General features: G+C 38.0%; 1 protein-coding gene across 2 annotated transcripts; it reads left to right on the forward strand.

Moving 5' to 3' along the window:
* The first annotated feature begins 779 nt into the window (after positions 1-779).
* Positions 780-16489, forward strand: LOC141444648 (uncharacterized). 2 transcript variants are annotated; one of them, XM_074110225.1, is made up of 8 exons: positions 780-1072; positions 3607-3714; positions 4205-4320; positions 5325-5387; positions 8715-8829; positions 10686-10812; positions 11666-11794; positions 12712-16489. In XM_074110225.1, exons 1-8 carry the CDS (start codon positions 999-1001, stop codon positions 13216-13218), a joined length of 1239 nt encoding a protein of 412 aa, XP_073966326.1. In that variant the 5' UTR covers positions 780-998; the 3' UTR covers positions 13219-16489. The 2 variants fall into 2 exon arrangements, with proteins under 2 accessions (XP_073966326.1, XP_073966327.1); XM_074110226.1 differs by lacking the exon at positions 5325-5387.
* Positions 16490-16993: the final 504 nt, after the last annotated feature.

Raw genomic sequence — 16993 nt, forward strand, 5'->3', positions numbered from 1 at the left:
CAGCGTCATTGATCCAAACCAGGTTAAATAAAGTGGCTACAGTAATGGCGTGCAGTGGGTCTATTCTAATACCTAGGTAGTTGCTAGCGGCGCCTGGCAGCACGGGAAGGTGCGAGCCATCATCAACAGCAGGAGGGACAGCAGCAACTGCGCTGACCCCCACTACACGTCTCAGTCACGAACTGAATAACACAAGATGAATGGCGTTGGCGGGACAGTAGGGCTACTACGAAACTCGAAACTCAAAGTTCGTGTCGTGCGGTCCCTCTGACACTTACACTATTTAATAAGAGAGCGAGAGGGACGGTACGACACGAACTTCGAGTTTCGTAGTAGCCCTGTAGCGTGGACGGCTTCGGTACGGAAGCCTTAGTTGCTCTAAGCCGGCAATAGAATACTTCTTCCAACTAAATGTCATAATTTTCTGTTCAACTTATGTGCTCAGCTGTGACTAAGGCCCAAAAAGTTTCTTATTTCAAAGGAATAAGTACCATTGTTAAACGTCACAGTAGATACAAACGATATTCATAGCAGCTAGGATATTGGTTCAATGCCAGTCAATTTTTATGTTCCTGTTGTATTTTTAATTTGATTAGTTAATTCTATTTTTGGAAATACCCCACTTTAACTTCAAAATAAAAAAAAGTAAAAAATATTCTATTCTTCATTTCGAAACGATTTTTACTTATTTTATTAATAAATCGATTCTCGGTCCAACCGATTAATCGATATGGCAGGCACGCCAAGTGCTGCCAGCTTTGCCCCAGAAAAATTACATCACCATTTCATGGCAGACGTTTGACGCATTTGTTAAAATTTCGACTTTTCGTGACAGCACGTCATTTTCGACATTTGATTGATAATTTTCTAAAGATCCATCAAATTAGTTTGTTTGAAAGTTAGTTTTGGTTCGAAATGTTATTATTTCATTACGTTTACGGTTATATTACGATGTGATTTAGTGGGTACCATTTTAGGTTGTGCCAAGGTAGTCCATAATGACTGCTCTAAAGTGTGTTGTGGAGGGCTGCAACTTGGAGTACGACGTTGTTTGCAGCTTTTCCTTTTACAAGTAAGTGTTTTCCCGCCAATACTTTCGTTATAGCTTTATTCCTTAGATTTTACAGGGGCATTCCTTTCGATGGTGAGGTTGTCTTGACCTCGAAATGGATGCTATTGCGTTTCCCGTATCGCAACATAAACTGATGTGTTTTCTGGCTTGTTGGATAACAATATCGCTTGTGTGTGTACGTAACGTGTGTTTTCACTTATAGAACTCTACATATGTATGGAAAAGATTAATCACCATACAGTATCACATTCTTGTTTAGCAGTACTGCAATAAATATGTGAAATTTATAGTTGTATTTGCATTACTGGAAAGTTTTACAAGGCTGTGTAATTCTAACAGTTGTTAACGACTGAAAACAGCTAATTAAAATGTGTACAAGTTAATTAATGGAGTCACATCTTTTCTTTTAAATCTGATATTTTCACGAGGCTTTACAATACAATAACTCTTTATTGCACACCAACATAGTAAGCTGTACAGAAAACACAATTACATACATAGAGATTTTCTAAGGTAAGTAATTGTGACTATGGCAGCCTCATGGGGAGCCTCAGATATACAGAGGCATCTTTACCTATAGTGCAGGGTGTGCGTTGCACACGGGCGCAGCGGTGTTAGGGGCGCCGGCTGCGGCACTTTGTACTCAATTCATTTTGACGGCGCGCTTCCTAGATGGCACTAAAGTTATAATTGCACACGGGCGCTACATGAGCTAAAGACGCCGCTGCAGATATATATACCACACTACAGATATTACTCTCTTCCTTCCACTGAAACTACGTCTCTGGATGCAAAGGCCTGACTAATTAATAACATTTGATTAATACAAATGCATAATGTACTTGTAACCATCATTGTTAGTAAAAGTTTCCATAATTTTGATCAATATACTCAGGCACTGAGTAGTTTATAGGCATAATGCCTTCAAAAATGATGATTTATAGAGAGATTTGGAGTCTCAAGTGGAGAGGCCTATGCCCAGCAGTCATGTGGGGCACTAATATAGGCTAAGCTATAATACTGATACTCTTAATCTCAGAGTGTGACTTACTACACCTTGACAAACTCGTTTGTGATGCTTGGTAGAACCCTGTCACAGGGAGCCTCTGCTGCCTTTATCAAGTTATTTTGATAAGTGTGGCAAATAGTGACGACAGGGTTCTATCAAGTGTCACATTAGAACTAGTCAAGTTTCTCTTCTTTTCCTCATGTTCAGTCTACTCATACTGTAAACGGTAAAATCAAGACTTTTTAATCCTCAATGCAATAAGAGGGGTGTTATAAGTTTGATGTCAATGACTGAGGAAGTGGTGTCAGTATGTATTAGTACAGTAGACTATTTGGCAGTCTGAACCTTTTCATTGGGTGGACTTCGGACAGAATAGATGTTGCAATAGAGTGAATCTTTTGGTAGAGTGCACATTTGGTTACAATGGATGCATCAATGGAGTAGACGGAGTGGACCATTTGGTAGAGTGGATGTTTGGATAGAGTGGAAATTTTAAAATGGTAGTTACAACATAGTGGATGTCTTGATCAGGGTTCGAAAATATCCGATATTTATTATAAATATATATCAAAAGTGTGATGAGTATCCATTTTGTATGAAAGCCATATTATTATTTGTAAAATAAATTAAGTAAAAACGTTTCTGCACTTTGTCAATTACTTTCTTTGTAAAAAAATAATAGAATAAACACAACAAAAACTTACTCTTTCATAACTAAATTTTTCTGACACGACTGACTGACGCCATTAATGTATGTTGTAATGTATTTTACAGCGCATTAGTGTCTAACTGTAATGCTGTAATTTTTTGTTGGACTAAATGAATAAATAAATAAATTAACGCTGGCAGAAGTGTTGTCATTTAATGTTCTACCAGGGATGGGGAAACTTTTTCCTTCGCATGCCAATATATACTAACGAAATATATAACGGGCCAAGTTGTTGCATTTTTGGCTATGTTATTTACAGAAATAAAAATATTGATAATGTATTTTCTGAAACACTAATTTGGCCATTGCCAATGAGAATGAAATTTTGTAACAATACGAAATCTTCTCTTGAGTTTTGTTTTATGGTCTCGACCACGGCCAGATTTCAAGCCTTCAGGGGCTGGAGATTAACTACTCCAACGCCATCTACATTTGGGAAGTAGAAATACAGTAACAAAGGCCAAAAACTAGCCAAAAATTAATTTATAATAACAAATTTATAAATCATTTTTGTATTGATATATGTCATAAAAAATCATTTGATATATATCAGATAAATATCATGGTATATATCCATTGATATATATCCTCAAACTCTGATATAGGAGACAGCGTGTACTCAAAAGACTTTTGGAACCATGTTAGTAAGATTCTCTCAAGACGTATTTCATTTCACATTTCAGTAACTTCTTTTTGGAGAATTCCATAATATTTAGTCTTTTTGTAGTCTGAAAAAACGGATTTAAGACTAATGTAGGTAATAGTAGGTATACGAAAGTTCTTGAGTTTGTCTTAACTAATTGTTGTTGTTGGCAGTGTGAACACGGGCTCAGACAGTGAGCCCATCCGTCAAGAATGGATCGAGGGAGCCATGCAGGAGGAGAGCGAGTGCCTCTGGCGGCACGTCAGCCTGCAGCTCTGCGGGTGAATTTAATTTATCTATTTACAACTTTTACATTCTAATTCCGCTTGTAGACATCCGTTGTTTTCACTAGATAACGGACCTTTTTTTGCCAGAGTTTGATACGTCCGGCGACAAAGCAATGGATGTCTACAAGCAGCCTTAAGAGTGAATCTCCAAGTATTTTGTATGACAGGTCCTAATTAATTGAATCAGGCGTTACTTTATGGAGGTCCACTTCAACAAAATTGAAACATTACTTTGCTCACCTGCAACCTTATGATAGCTATGTTTATGCAAGAAATACGTGTTCATGCAGTTCCTCCCCTTCTGTAAAAACACACAAATCACGGAAACCCATCTATCACCACCACCACTGACGTGTTTCGATCTCAACCAGAGCTCATCTTCAGAGCAACACAACCATTCACCAAGCTACCAGATGTTAGACTAACAACTAACCTCATTGTTGTATGAGAGAGGGACCTTTTTCTACGAGAAATGTCTGTTCAGGTACCACTTCGAGCTGGATGCTCAAGGTCTGTGGATCGACTCCCCGATGCTGCCGGAGCTGCTGACTCTTCAAGAGCAGGTGGCTCCCATCACCCCCTCTCCCAGCGATAAGAAGGGTAAGATATCATTGCCATTGTCAATTCGGTCAGCACTCCATAAAACAGGGTACCCCACCACTAACATTACAGTTGATGTGAAGTCACTCTATTATTTATTTCGCATTACATTAATTGTCATAATATGAATTCGCATAGCATAATTGTGCATAACATTGATGCTGACATAATAATAAAAACGCATAACACTATTTAGCATAATAAAAATAATCATAATTATAATCATCATATCAGCCGTAAGACGCCCACTGTTGGTCATAGGCTTCCCCCATATATCTCCAGTTGCTTCAGTTATTATAAAAGTGTAGTCAAAATAACTCAAGGGCAGATTTGTGCCCTTATCCAGCTAACTTTGATATACAATTGTACTTAAGTAAATTGAAGGGACAACGCCAGTACAGTCAACAATATGTATTTTTGCCAAAAAACCTTGCATTAACATTTTTTCTTGGATAGGTTAGGCTCCGTGTACGGGGTTAGTATCATTTTGTCTAAGAATCAGCTGGTCTAAGTAGCAAGTGGTTTAAAAAGCAACTGGTCTAAGTAGCAAATGGTCTAAAAACCAACTGGTCCAAGTAGCAAGTGGGCTAAAAACCGGTCTAAGAAGCCACTTGTCTAAGTAGTAAGTGGTCTAAACTTGTCTAAGTAGTAAGTAGTCTAAAACTTAACTGGTCCTAACCTGTTTGTGTACGGAAACATGAAAAAAACAGAGATAACGTTAGGTTTTGTCAGCGCGACGCGCGTTAACCCCGTGGAGTAATCTGTCGACTTTGGGTCATTGAATTAAAATTGACGAACCAGGAAATGGGCGAAAGGAGACCGACTAAACATTCGAGGTACTTTTTAGATAACTTGCTTCTCAGACCACTTGCTTCTCAGACCCTTTGTTACTAAGACTACTTGATTCTTAGACCAGCTGCTTTTCAGACGAATACTAACCCGCGTACACTATTAGGTTAATTTGCATGTCGAAAGTGGGGGGTACAAGTTGGCTCTGGTTACAGGGCGGGGCGCACCCGGCGGCTTCCAGGGGCTTTTCGAACAATTCGTAGACCCCCACTGCAAAGGTACCACCCCCACTATGTACCTCAGCGAGCTCCATGGAACATAGTTCAAGCTTCACTCTCTTGTTCAATTTTTATTATGTTATGTCATATACTTGGTGGTAATAAATTCTGTACGATAATTTAACCCACATTAAGGTTACTGACTACTCATACCATACAAGAAATAAATATTAAATAAGTGGAAAAACCATTGAAATTCGAAAAAAATAAAATAAGTTTTGTATGGAAGTTGTCACAAGAATTTATGCTGAGGCGGACTATTTAGTGCACACACAAAAACATAGATTTTGTATTATTATGTATTTTACACTTTTTTAAGTTGCTTTGTATTTTTACCTATTATTTGTGTGTTTGGATAAACTCTTTTTTTATTTTAATTTCATTTTAAGAAGACCTTTATCTTTATCCAGTTTTTGTTTTACTTTCGAATTTCAATGTTTTATGACTTGTATTATATTAGTAATCACTACTGTCCGACCGAAACACGTTTTTTGCCGAAACCGAAACCGAAGGTTCGGTTCTGATTATAGTTTCGGCCGAAACCGAAACCGAACCTTTAATAAACGTGATTAAAACGTTGAATAAAAAAAATGACAGTGGGTCGTTCTTTCCAGTCTGAATGAATAATGAAACATCTTGCTGGCCTAAAAATTACCGTGTTCTACGTTTCGCTTTTTTTTATCAAATTGAAATTTTAACATTGTCATATTGACACTGGGTCTAAATTAAACTACCCTAAAAAGTGATTATCGTCGCTGCGCCTGCCAAATTCCACATGTGCATTTTTTTCATTTTTCGTTTTTGCACTAAGTTGTTTTATAGTGACGCTTTCGCCAGCGCGGGTGGCAAGCGCGGCCCGCTATGTAATAATACATTGTGTGTTAAGGGCGGTAAATAAGGAATTATAAATAAACGAGAGTCTATTAGAAGCCCGAAGTCGAAGACTGAGGGCTTTAATGAGTCGATGTTCGTAATTCTAGTACCGCCCGTGCGACATACAATGTTTTTCATCACATTTGCGAGTAAAATTGTAAATTTGTAAAACAAAAACTAATATTTTTACAAAAATTGCCTATACCGCTAACTGCGCTCTTGGCAGCTTGAACAAAATTTGTGATATTTGAACTGGAAACAGTTTTAACAAATTCTACATGTATATTGGCTGCTAAGAAAAATTCGTATGTGCAGAAATGCACATAAAGGATTTGTGTTCCGCCTCCAGTCGCCCGCCAGTTGTGTTAGCGATGTGACCGTTGTGAAGTAAGCAACGTATCAAAAATCGGTTAGGGGTCAAAACATAGTAAAAGTGGTAAGTATACAATGAATTTACTTCATAGTAGTTGTATTTCTTACAAAATCCTAAAGTTCTTGAAGAAACATCAGTAAAAGCTCGCCAGTTTAAATAAATAAATAATAGTGTTCTAACCTAAATATTCTTGACGACGTTAAATACAAATATATTAAATTAAATGTTGATTTATTATCAAAATATAATCATGCCAATCATATTTACTATAAATGTGAATGGTTCTGAGTAGGTTTTATTGCCAGCCGTGCTGAGCGCATACGAAGTTAGCCGAACGCCACCCGAAAGTGCGCAGTTTCGGCGCGGCCGGAAGGTTCGGCTGTTTTTTGGCCGAAACCGAACCTTTGGCCGAAACATGATTTTTCGGCCGAAACTGGCCGAAACCGAAACTTCGGTCGGACACTAGTAATCACAATCAGTAGCCTTAGGCCGCTTGTAGACGTCCGTTCTTTTCACTGGACGACGAACTTTTTTTTGCCTGACTTGCGTTGCGTTGTTGTATGGCTTACAATGAATGTGCGTATGTACCGGACACTTGTCCGGCGACGAAGCCGTACAACACCGCAACAAACGTTCCGTTGTCCGGTGAAACAACAGACGTGTACAAGCGGCCTTAATGTTAGCTAAATTATCGTACAGGATATTTTAACACCATGTAATTATGTGTGATGCTGATTTCTATTAATGTAATAATACAAAGAAAGAAAAACTGTATTATTATAATTTTGACACATAAATACAAACAATAAATAATTTAAAAAGAACAATAAACGATTAAATGAGGGCTATCGCGTATGAATTCGCCACTAGAGGCGCTAGTGTAGCGTGAGGTCTCCTAAATGTCAAATCTCACAGTTTTTGGGTGAGCTACGCGGGTTTATTTATAATTAGAATAATTTTGTGAATATTTTGCAACGTCTGAAATTAAATATGGCAAATATGAATGTCTGTGTTTTGAGACAGTTTTGTCTTTCGGAAACCTTTGCCCTCCCTTTTTTCCGAACAAAACGGGGACTAATGCAACACTGTGGCATGCTCGATATTTTTATGGTACGGTTTTAAGGTGTATTAAATATGATTATAATCTAAACTTTATTTTCACGTCCGTAATAACAGACTTTGAAAGCCATACTTAAAAACCTCACGCAACAGTGCGCCATCTAGTGAGGCAAAAAACGATAGCCCTCATTGAATAACCTATCATTACTTAAATGTGGACAATATGTTGCCTGGAACTCACTCGACATATTTAGCTAAAAAGTTAGAGAGATTCGTTGTACAAGTACGGTAATATGATATTAAAACTATATTATACTATGAATACAGAATCATTCTACTCATTAGAAATCGCTAGTTGTGGTATTTCTTATTTTCCCATAAACATACCTTGTTTTATTCGTATGTAGAACCCTGTTGCAGTCAGTATTTGCTGCACTTATCAAAAAATATTGTTAAAGGCAGCAGGGGCTCCCTGCGACAGGGTTCTACCGCGGGTTGCGTACGAACTTGTCAAGATATAGTATAGTATGTCCGTTGCGTTATTAGAGATGTAGTGATTTATCTTTTCCATCGTATTTTCTCGGTAATGTTCGAATGTCATGCCATTGCAGTCAGCCTCAGTACCCATTACTCATCAAGACAGCGTAGGGGAAGTTCGCATCGAGAGATTATTAATCCTAGCATTAAGCATCCTAGTAGTATACATTGCAAACATTTTTCTAACAGTGTGTCACTGATACCACATGTACCACGCTATACAAGGTACGTATAGGCAGGGCAGATCCCCGTTTGTAGGTAAATGTACAATTGTTCTAAGTATTATTAAAATGTTTTATCAAGAAAAATATAGTAGGTCGTAGGACAATAACGTCTTAAAAACGTTAATATGAACTCATACTGAGAAATAATCTAATCAAACTTCATTTGCGTCGTCATGAAAAAAAAAACCGACCCAAAAAAACTTTTTTTTTCTTTTACTTCAGAAAAAAAAATGTGTTTCCATGTGTGTCTGTTTGTTGCAGCCGCTGATATAATCCGCATGGAGCATAACTACAGCGAGGAGCCTCTGAAGAATGAACCTGTTGAGAGTGTGTCCCGGCTCAACGTCAGGCAATTGGTCGATACCCTCGGATACTTGTAAGTATAAGCATATATAAATAAAAATAAAATAATAATAAATATCACGGGACACTTCACACCAATTAACCGAGTCCCAAACTAAGCAAAGCTTGTACTAGGGACACTAGGCAACGGATAAATATACTTAGATAGATAAATACATGCTTAAATTCATATTGAACATCTAAGACCTGAGAACAAACATTTGTATTATTCATACAAATATCTGCCCCGGCCGGGAATCGAACCCGGAACCTCAAGCTTCGTAGTTAGGTTCTCTAACCACTTGGACATCTGGTCTTCAAAGGTACGGTTCGGATCGTAGAAGATACGGTAAAGAACAACCTTCACCCATCTGTTTAATGGATAAAAAGCATTTTATAGTAAACTAGCTGTTGCCCGCTTGAAATTCGGTGTACCATCAGCCAAATATGTGGTCTACCACCCTAAAGCTGATAATCGTTTGCATGTCATAAAACAATAATGCCAGTAGACGTGTCTGTCAACTTGAAAGTTCGACTTTAGCGGCATATTCATTTGATAGGAACTTGTTTAAAAATTGGTAGACCACTTATTTGACTGATGGTACACACAGTTTGAGTCCCAGAAAAGGACATAGGATATTTTTTATCCCGGAAAATTGCATAGCTCCCACGGGATGAATTCTACGCGGACGGGGTCAGGCAACAGCTAGTTTTATATAATAGTAGATTGTACATTGAGAGCATAAAACGAGCCGTTTGCAGGCAGGTGGTAGGACCTTATGCAAGATTCGCCCGGATTTCTATCACCATCTTGCTCGCTAATCCTACCGTGAAGCAGCAGTGCTTGCACTGTTGTGTTTCGGCGTGGAGAGTAAGACAGCCGGTGAAATTACTGGCACTTGAGGTATCCCATCTTAGGCCTCTAGGTTGGCAACGCGTCTGCAATACCCCTGGTGTTGCAGATGTTTATGGGCGAGACCCACTTGCTCTTTTGCTATCCAGTCGAATAAAAAAAAACTCCAGACGTTACAGCAGGGCTACTACGAAACTCGAAGTTCGTGTCGTGCGGTCCCTCTGACACGTATACTACTCGTATTTAATACGAGAGCGAGAGGGACGGTACGATACCAACTTCGAGTTTCGTAGTAGCCCTGCAGGGTTGTGGGTGGATAGACACATGGAGGGGAAAATGGGTTTAATGCTAGAGTGTTACACTCTGCTTTTCACTTTGATTGCGAGGAAATTAAATAGCAGCAGTGGAAACAATTGTTCACTTACTACTTTTCATGCATTGCTACATAATTACAATATTTTAGTTTTATTGATTTATTTTGATTGATTTTTAGTTTTATATAAATTAAAAAAATGCCCTAACTTACGGTGCTCAAACATGGTCACTTACTGAGTTACAGAAGACCAAATTGAAGGTTTGCCAGAGAGCAATGGAGCGCAGTATGTTGGGAGTGAAACGGGTTGACCGGATCCGGAACACTATATTGCGCTCCGAAACACGCATTGCTGATGTGGGTGTCAAGACTGCCAGGCTGAAATGGGACTGGGCAGGCCACGTCAGCCGTATGGAACCCAATAGGTGGGCTAAAATAGCCACAGACTGGATACCACAAAATGGACTTCGGCGGCGTGGCAGACCCAGGCGTCGATGGCGGGACGATCTGGACGCCTTTCTTCGCAGCTGGTCAGAGATCGCCCAAGAACGGGTAGAGTGGAGGACATGGGGGGAGGCCTTTGCCCAGCAGTGGGACAACTCTACAGGCTTCTAAATATAATATATAATATAGAAACTTTTTTTTATGGCAGTTGACAACTGATTGCCTTGGTCTTAAGGTCATTAGTCATTAGAGAGTTAGAGCTTGTACTGTTTTATGGCAGGTCCTTGAAGAATCTGCAGCGTAAGCAGCTCTGGGTCGTGAAGGTGGAAACTGACAAGGCAGAGGCGTCCATCACGCAGGCGGAACAGGTCATTGCCAAGATGCAGGATCCCAAGCAGATCATAGAGGTACGCCAATGGGCCCAGGACATCTGTGGCCCATTTCAAGAAGCTACCAGTTACAATTTACAAGCGGTAGTCTCTTTTCAATGCATACTGTTAAGATTATCGCTTGTCACTTGTTACTGGTAGCTTAGTGAAATAGGGCACTGGTATAGGTAGTGCCACGAGAGTTGAAGTGAATGATTACACACACAGCTACATGAAGAACTGATTGCATATAACCTGACCAGCAAAAAGTTGGAAAACTCCCGACTTTGTCACTTCTACGTTCAATATCTCAAAAACCGATTTTGATGAAACATGTCTAAGAACCATCACTAGAAAACCTGATTTCAAATAAAAAAAACTGCATTCAAATCGGTCCACCCGTTTAAGAGCTACGGTGCCACAGACAGACACACATAGGGGTCAAACTTATAACACCCCTCTTTTTGCATCGGGGGTTAAAAAGGAGAATTAATGAAATGAACGCGTGATTGTTATAACCCGCTGTTATTACATGAAATGTTCTTGTGTGCGTGACCTCAACTCTGGTGGGACTACATAGTGCCACTATGTGGGCGTCCAAGTATTACTTAATGCAATTTTTGATTTTTTTTGACTTTCCTCGCCATACAACGCGCTGTAACATTTTTGTGCTCTGCCGCCCTAAGGCTCCGTGTCCGCCGAAGATGAGCGAGAATGTGTTTTTCTTGAACCAATAGGAACGCTTCATTAATCTTCGCACAGCACATCTCTGATGGAAACAGCTGAGCGGAGCGAGGCGAGGTAAATGAGGCGTGTCTATTGGTTCATGAAAAGCACATCTCTGGTTAAAATGCAGCCTCAACGCTAGTTAAATTTATATGTGGTCATGTAGATCGTGCCGCAGCCGGCCCCGGAGCCCGAGCAGGAGCAAGCTCAGGGCTCCTGCATAATGGAGGACGCCAACATCTCCGACAACTTCATATACGAGATCGCCGAAGAGCAGGAGATTACCATGGATGAGGTGAGGGCGTATCTTAAATACATACATAACGCTCATCACCAACACTAGAGCCAAGCTTCATGTACAAGCTGTTGCCCGCAACTCTGTCCGCGTTGGATTCGTGTTTATTGCTATTGTAAAATTGGATGCCAAAAATAAGAGAATCATTGCGTTTTTGGAGTTTTATATTTCGAAGCCGATTGCCAAGGAACTGAGACAGACAAACCTGAACTACCTTATTTATATTGATGTACGATACTAGCGCCACCACATATTGTGTTTTAGTACCTGGGCGACCGAGCTTTGCTCGGGCTGAAACTTGGTAACAACCGTTTTCCTAGTGATAAGACCAAGCTAGATCGATTTTTCATCCCCGAAAAACCCTACCCTACGTACAAAATTTCATCGAAATATATATACACACAAGAATTGCTCGTTTAAAGGTATTAGATTTTGGAACTAATGAGGTGCATGGTTGTCCACGGGGATCAAAAACGAATTAATGTTTATGACCGGTTTTTAAAGAAAATCAAAGTCTATAACGAATAATTATTGGAGTAGACACATTAACATATATATTAAGAAGTGTTCTATCATATAACATTATTAATTTTCATTCAATTTTTATAGAATAATCGAGAAAAACTAACAAAAATGCAACGTTGCCAGCTCAGCAGGTATAAACGCTCTTAATTAGCAAGCCGTCTGGTTCAACAAATGAACTAAAGATAGCGTTGTATCAAACAGTTATCCCGCGAGGACTATGCAATTTTCCGGCAATTTTCCGAGATAAAAACTATCCTATGTCCTTCTCCGGGACAACCTATCTGTATACCGAATTTCATCTATATTGGTTCAGCGGTTTAGACGTGATGGATGAGGTAACAAACATAAAAAACAGATAAATAGAGTTTTTTACAAAATCTTCTTTTTTATAGGTAAAAGAGATACCAGCTGAAACTAACAAGGAGTGGATGGTGAACATAATACCGGAGGAGAATAAACCAAAGTACGCCTACATTAAGCACTGCACCAGTGGCAAGAAAAAACGCCATTTCACAGCAGAAATGAACGAAATCACACTACAAGGTGACTACGAGAACTATTACATACTTCCCGACGCTGATCCCTCTTTAGGCGTCGAAATAACCACCAGTTACGAACCAGACAATTACATAGTCGAAGAATACGAGCATTTGGTGTTGGAGGAGAGACCTAGAAAGAGGAAGGAGCCCGGTGCAGAGTCCAGCAAGAAAAAGAAGAAGCGTATAAGCAGCAGCATGAGGGAACAGGTTAAGCAGATTAAGAGTGACATAGGAGAAGATTGGGTGATTGAGAATAACATTGTTTACGAGCAAGATGGCGACGAATACGATGATAAGAAGGGAACGCCGCGCGTTAGGCGAAAAAATAAGAAGTATTTAGGCTATGATTTTGTAACGTAAGCTTTCTTTTACGCCGGTTGTTTCTGGGTCCTATGGTTTTCGGTGGAATTCGCGTGGAATTTAATGTATAACTATATTTTTATAATTTAATGTATAGTGAAAATGATCGTGATTCCGAATGAGTTAGAAATATTCAAGGAGAGCCCTCCCTATAAGATATTGGCATTAATTTCGCAAGTAGAATCGAAGGGCATTTTTTTGGGATTATGATAAAGTATGGTTAAATATTGTTTTAAATGTCACTGTCTTTATGTCTATATATTTTTTGTTATTTGATTAACATAAAGAAACACCAATAAAATTGTCCTTGATTTGATGTTCATATTTTTATTTATCGATCAAAAATGGTGAATGTTTAAAATTTGAACCAAGCATTGGTTAATTTCAGATAGCCTTTAGTGGTTTTGAAATTAAAATCAAATAATTATGTTTTTTTCGGTCATAAATTACGAATTTAAATTATTTTTAGCTTCAAATCATCAAGTCATGTGTTTTTTTAAGTGAGAACTAATGATTTAAAAAAAGTATGTTCCTATCTATGCGTTACGTTTGTTCATTACGAGTGACTAGCAGAGAGTGCCGTAAGGCAATAACTCACCTGATGATGTATGTATCTATGCAATGTGTCCTAGACGTATTATAGTCAATAAAAATCTCAAAAAGTTATTGATACAAGATTAATTTAATACCACGCCGAATTTAACTGAAATTCAATATTTAATTATACCATTAAATAGGATTTAGATTCGATCGGCTGTATGCCTCGCTGTATGTGTACCTCAAACGAAACGAGGCGAAATTAAAAATGTATATTTCTGTTTTACCCCCGACGTCGGTAATTGGTTTTGTTTTTTTTTTTTAATAAAGTTTTTAGTATAGTGCATACTATAGCGTTAATAAAGGTATACCTCTTTATTTAGTTATCAATTCTATTATTAAAGCTAGTTGGATTTTTTGACCAGTGATTACACCAAACAAAAACTTTTTCTGAGTATTCTTAAAAAATATAACCTAGGATTTTATTTATCACAACTATATTGTTAGAATTACCTAGACGTTTCGGCGACATTGACCATGGCCGTTGCAATGTGGTCGAAATGTTGCGGGAATTTTAGCAATTGCATAGGGTTTGATTTACAGATGTAGTGAAAAATGTTTTGCCATCGTATTTTGTCGGAAAAGTTCGTATTTGTCTTGCTCTCTCAACTAGCTTACTGAAGTTAAGTGAGAAAGCAAGACGAATCGAAGTTATCAGGTCCATTGTAAGTACTAGGGAAAATCCAATTAGTTCAATTAATGGGATTGATAAAAGAACTAGTGGTAATAGACTGTTAATGAATAAAATATGTACCATGGTTGGGATGGTCGACTGAAAGGAGGTTGCGTAGTCTGCACAGCTTGTCAAATAACTAAGTGATGAGACCCCTGATATTCCTCAGTTCGGCGACTTTAGTGTCTAAGTACGTACCGACTTGATTTCTGGGCCAATATAGAAGCATGTCAAAGTGAAAAATACAATTTTCTATAACAATAACGAGCGGTTAGATTGACTAGAAAACTTGAGGTCCCAGGTTGGATATGGTTGGGTAGATATCATGTATGAAAAATACGAATGTTTGTTCTCGATGTATCTATCTATTTAAGTATGCTTATCCGTAGCCTGGTATAGTTGTCATCCGATATTTCGGAGCAGGTAAGGTGCTCAAAAATATCGGCACATGCACTATTATTAAGGTTTACCGAGATTTTCATCGACTTTTGACAAGTTTTGAATCGTATCTCCTATAGACTACAGATAAAATTATAATTCAAACGGCTATCTCCATTTTGTCTACCGGATTAAAAAAAAAGAATGCTTAATTTTGTATGATTTTTATAAACATTGTCTGAAAAAAAAAACACTAATTTCGTATCTCTATTGACGTGAAAGATCTAACATATACGAAATCTACATATTTGGGTTCGTCTGTGACGTCTCTAAAAACTGGTCGAGGTTTTTCATTTGAAACTAATTAACACAAAAGTTATGCCCAGAAAACCAGTTTTTTTGGCCTAAAATTGTTCAACTTTGATGCCAAATATCTCGAAGACAATGAACTTTGAAGTAAATATGGGATACTATATTGCTTAAAGCCGTTGTTGTTAATATAATAAGCTACAAAAAAACATTAGAAAACTAAGGAATTCAGATCGAAGGTTATTGGGGCATGGGATCCCCTTAAGGTATTAAAGTTCATGTTTCGATATTTTTGATCACCTTGGCCGATCCGAAATATCTGATAGCGACTGTACATATAACACTACCATTGTTTACTTTAAGACTAGGCCAATGAGGGTTTGACAGGCTACTAGGCTTTATCGTGTGGTTCGTTTGACAACTGACGTTTATGACATGTTTGTGATTGGTTAAAAATGAGCCAATCGCAAGCTTGACTGTAATGTCAAAAGGACTTCACGATACACACGCCATCTAGCGATATTTCTCGAGAAACCCTCATTTTATACTTATTGAATGTTGTTTGACAGTGGAAAGGTTATATTGTAGCCCAGAAATCAAATTGGCTGACAATCTTAGTCATGTTAAAATGCTTTTGAGTTGCTATATATTTAATTCTAATGCTACAATAAAGTGATCACAGAACAATAAAAAAGGGAATGTTAATATTATCGCGTATTTCCAAAATCGATGTGTAATTTTACCCTACCACTTCTAATGCGTCTGCGTTTTTAGTAGACTATAATGTATAATCGACCAATTAGTAGCCAATTAGGTGCTTTACTATACTACAGCATGAAAACAAAAAAGGTGAATCAAGGCAATTTAATTATTTTTACACCAAAGTCTCTGTAATACAAGTTCAACTTTCATAAAACTTAATTGGGGAAATAGATAAATGGCTGAAAAGCCATATAAAGCGTATCGCGTTAAATTTTTATTCCCCTATGTTTAATTCTGTGATAGCTACTTCTGTATTGCTGTTTTAACTCGGTATCCATTCTTGTCTTAAAAGCATTTATTACCGGCAACGCCTATATGCGTTTAGGTGACTTTTTGAACGCACATGTGCGTTTGCGGCCCCTGAACTCTCGAGTTTGTCTGAGCATGAGGTTTATCTGGCCAAGTTAGCTGTTATAGTCTGGCCGAGTTAGTTGACGCCTGGTGTGTTGAGTCGTATGAATGTTGTACAGTGACATTATGTGAAGAAATGAATTAGTAAGATTGCCTTAGATCCTGTTTTTTAAATCTGTAAAATAAATATCTTTCGTGCAATATTTTGATTTTATTTCGTACAAGACGCTTCCTGGCTTCGTCCGGTATGTTAATAACGAAAATGAGACTAAATCCATCCCGCAAGCATCTTCTACTCGCACTCATTTTGTGTATTGTATGGAGATTTTTTTAATCCTATTTTTTATATATGCATTCGTTCTCAAGTGATGCGCGAATATACATACATTTCTTCCATTATTTTTTATTTATATAAGGTGAGATAGACTAGTATTTACCCGCGTCTACGCTCACGTAAATAATTAGGTAGGTCAAGCAATTACCATGGGAATTATCTAACATTACAATACAATACAAATATTCTTTATTGCACACCATAAAGCGGTACAAAAACTTATGACATTACTTATTACATCGGATTTTCAGATGTAAAAACATCTGATAGTGAAAAATGTCATCACTGTAGGCTTAAGATTGAGGTTAAAAAGCTAAATGAATTAATCCATATATTAAATTTTATCCTAATAATTCCCACTTTAACGCTAA

Source organism: Choristoneura fumiferana, chromosome 30, assembly GCF_025370935.1.
Source record: "Choristoneura fumiferana chromosome 30, NRCan_CFum_1, whole genome shotgun sequence".
Lineage (NCBI taxonomy): Eukaryota > Metazoa > Arthropoda > Insecta > Lepidoptera > Tortricidae > Choristoneura > Choristoneura fumiferana.

Excerpts from the sequence above, each read along its gene's own strand:
- LOC141444648 (XM_074110225.1), top strand. The coding sequence starts at position 999 with ATGACTGCTCTAAAGTGTGTTGTGGAGGGCTGCAACTTGGAGTACGAC. Across the intron at positions 3,715-4,204 it reads GTCAGCCTGCAGCTCTGCGG|GTACCACTTCGAGCTGGATG; the intron begins GTGAATTTAATT and ends ATGTCTGTTCAG. Across the intron at positions 4,321-5,324 it reads CTCTCCCAGCGATAAGAAGG|GGCGGGGCGCACCCGGCGGC; the intron begins GTAAGATATCAT and ends CTCTGGTTACAG.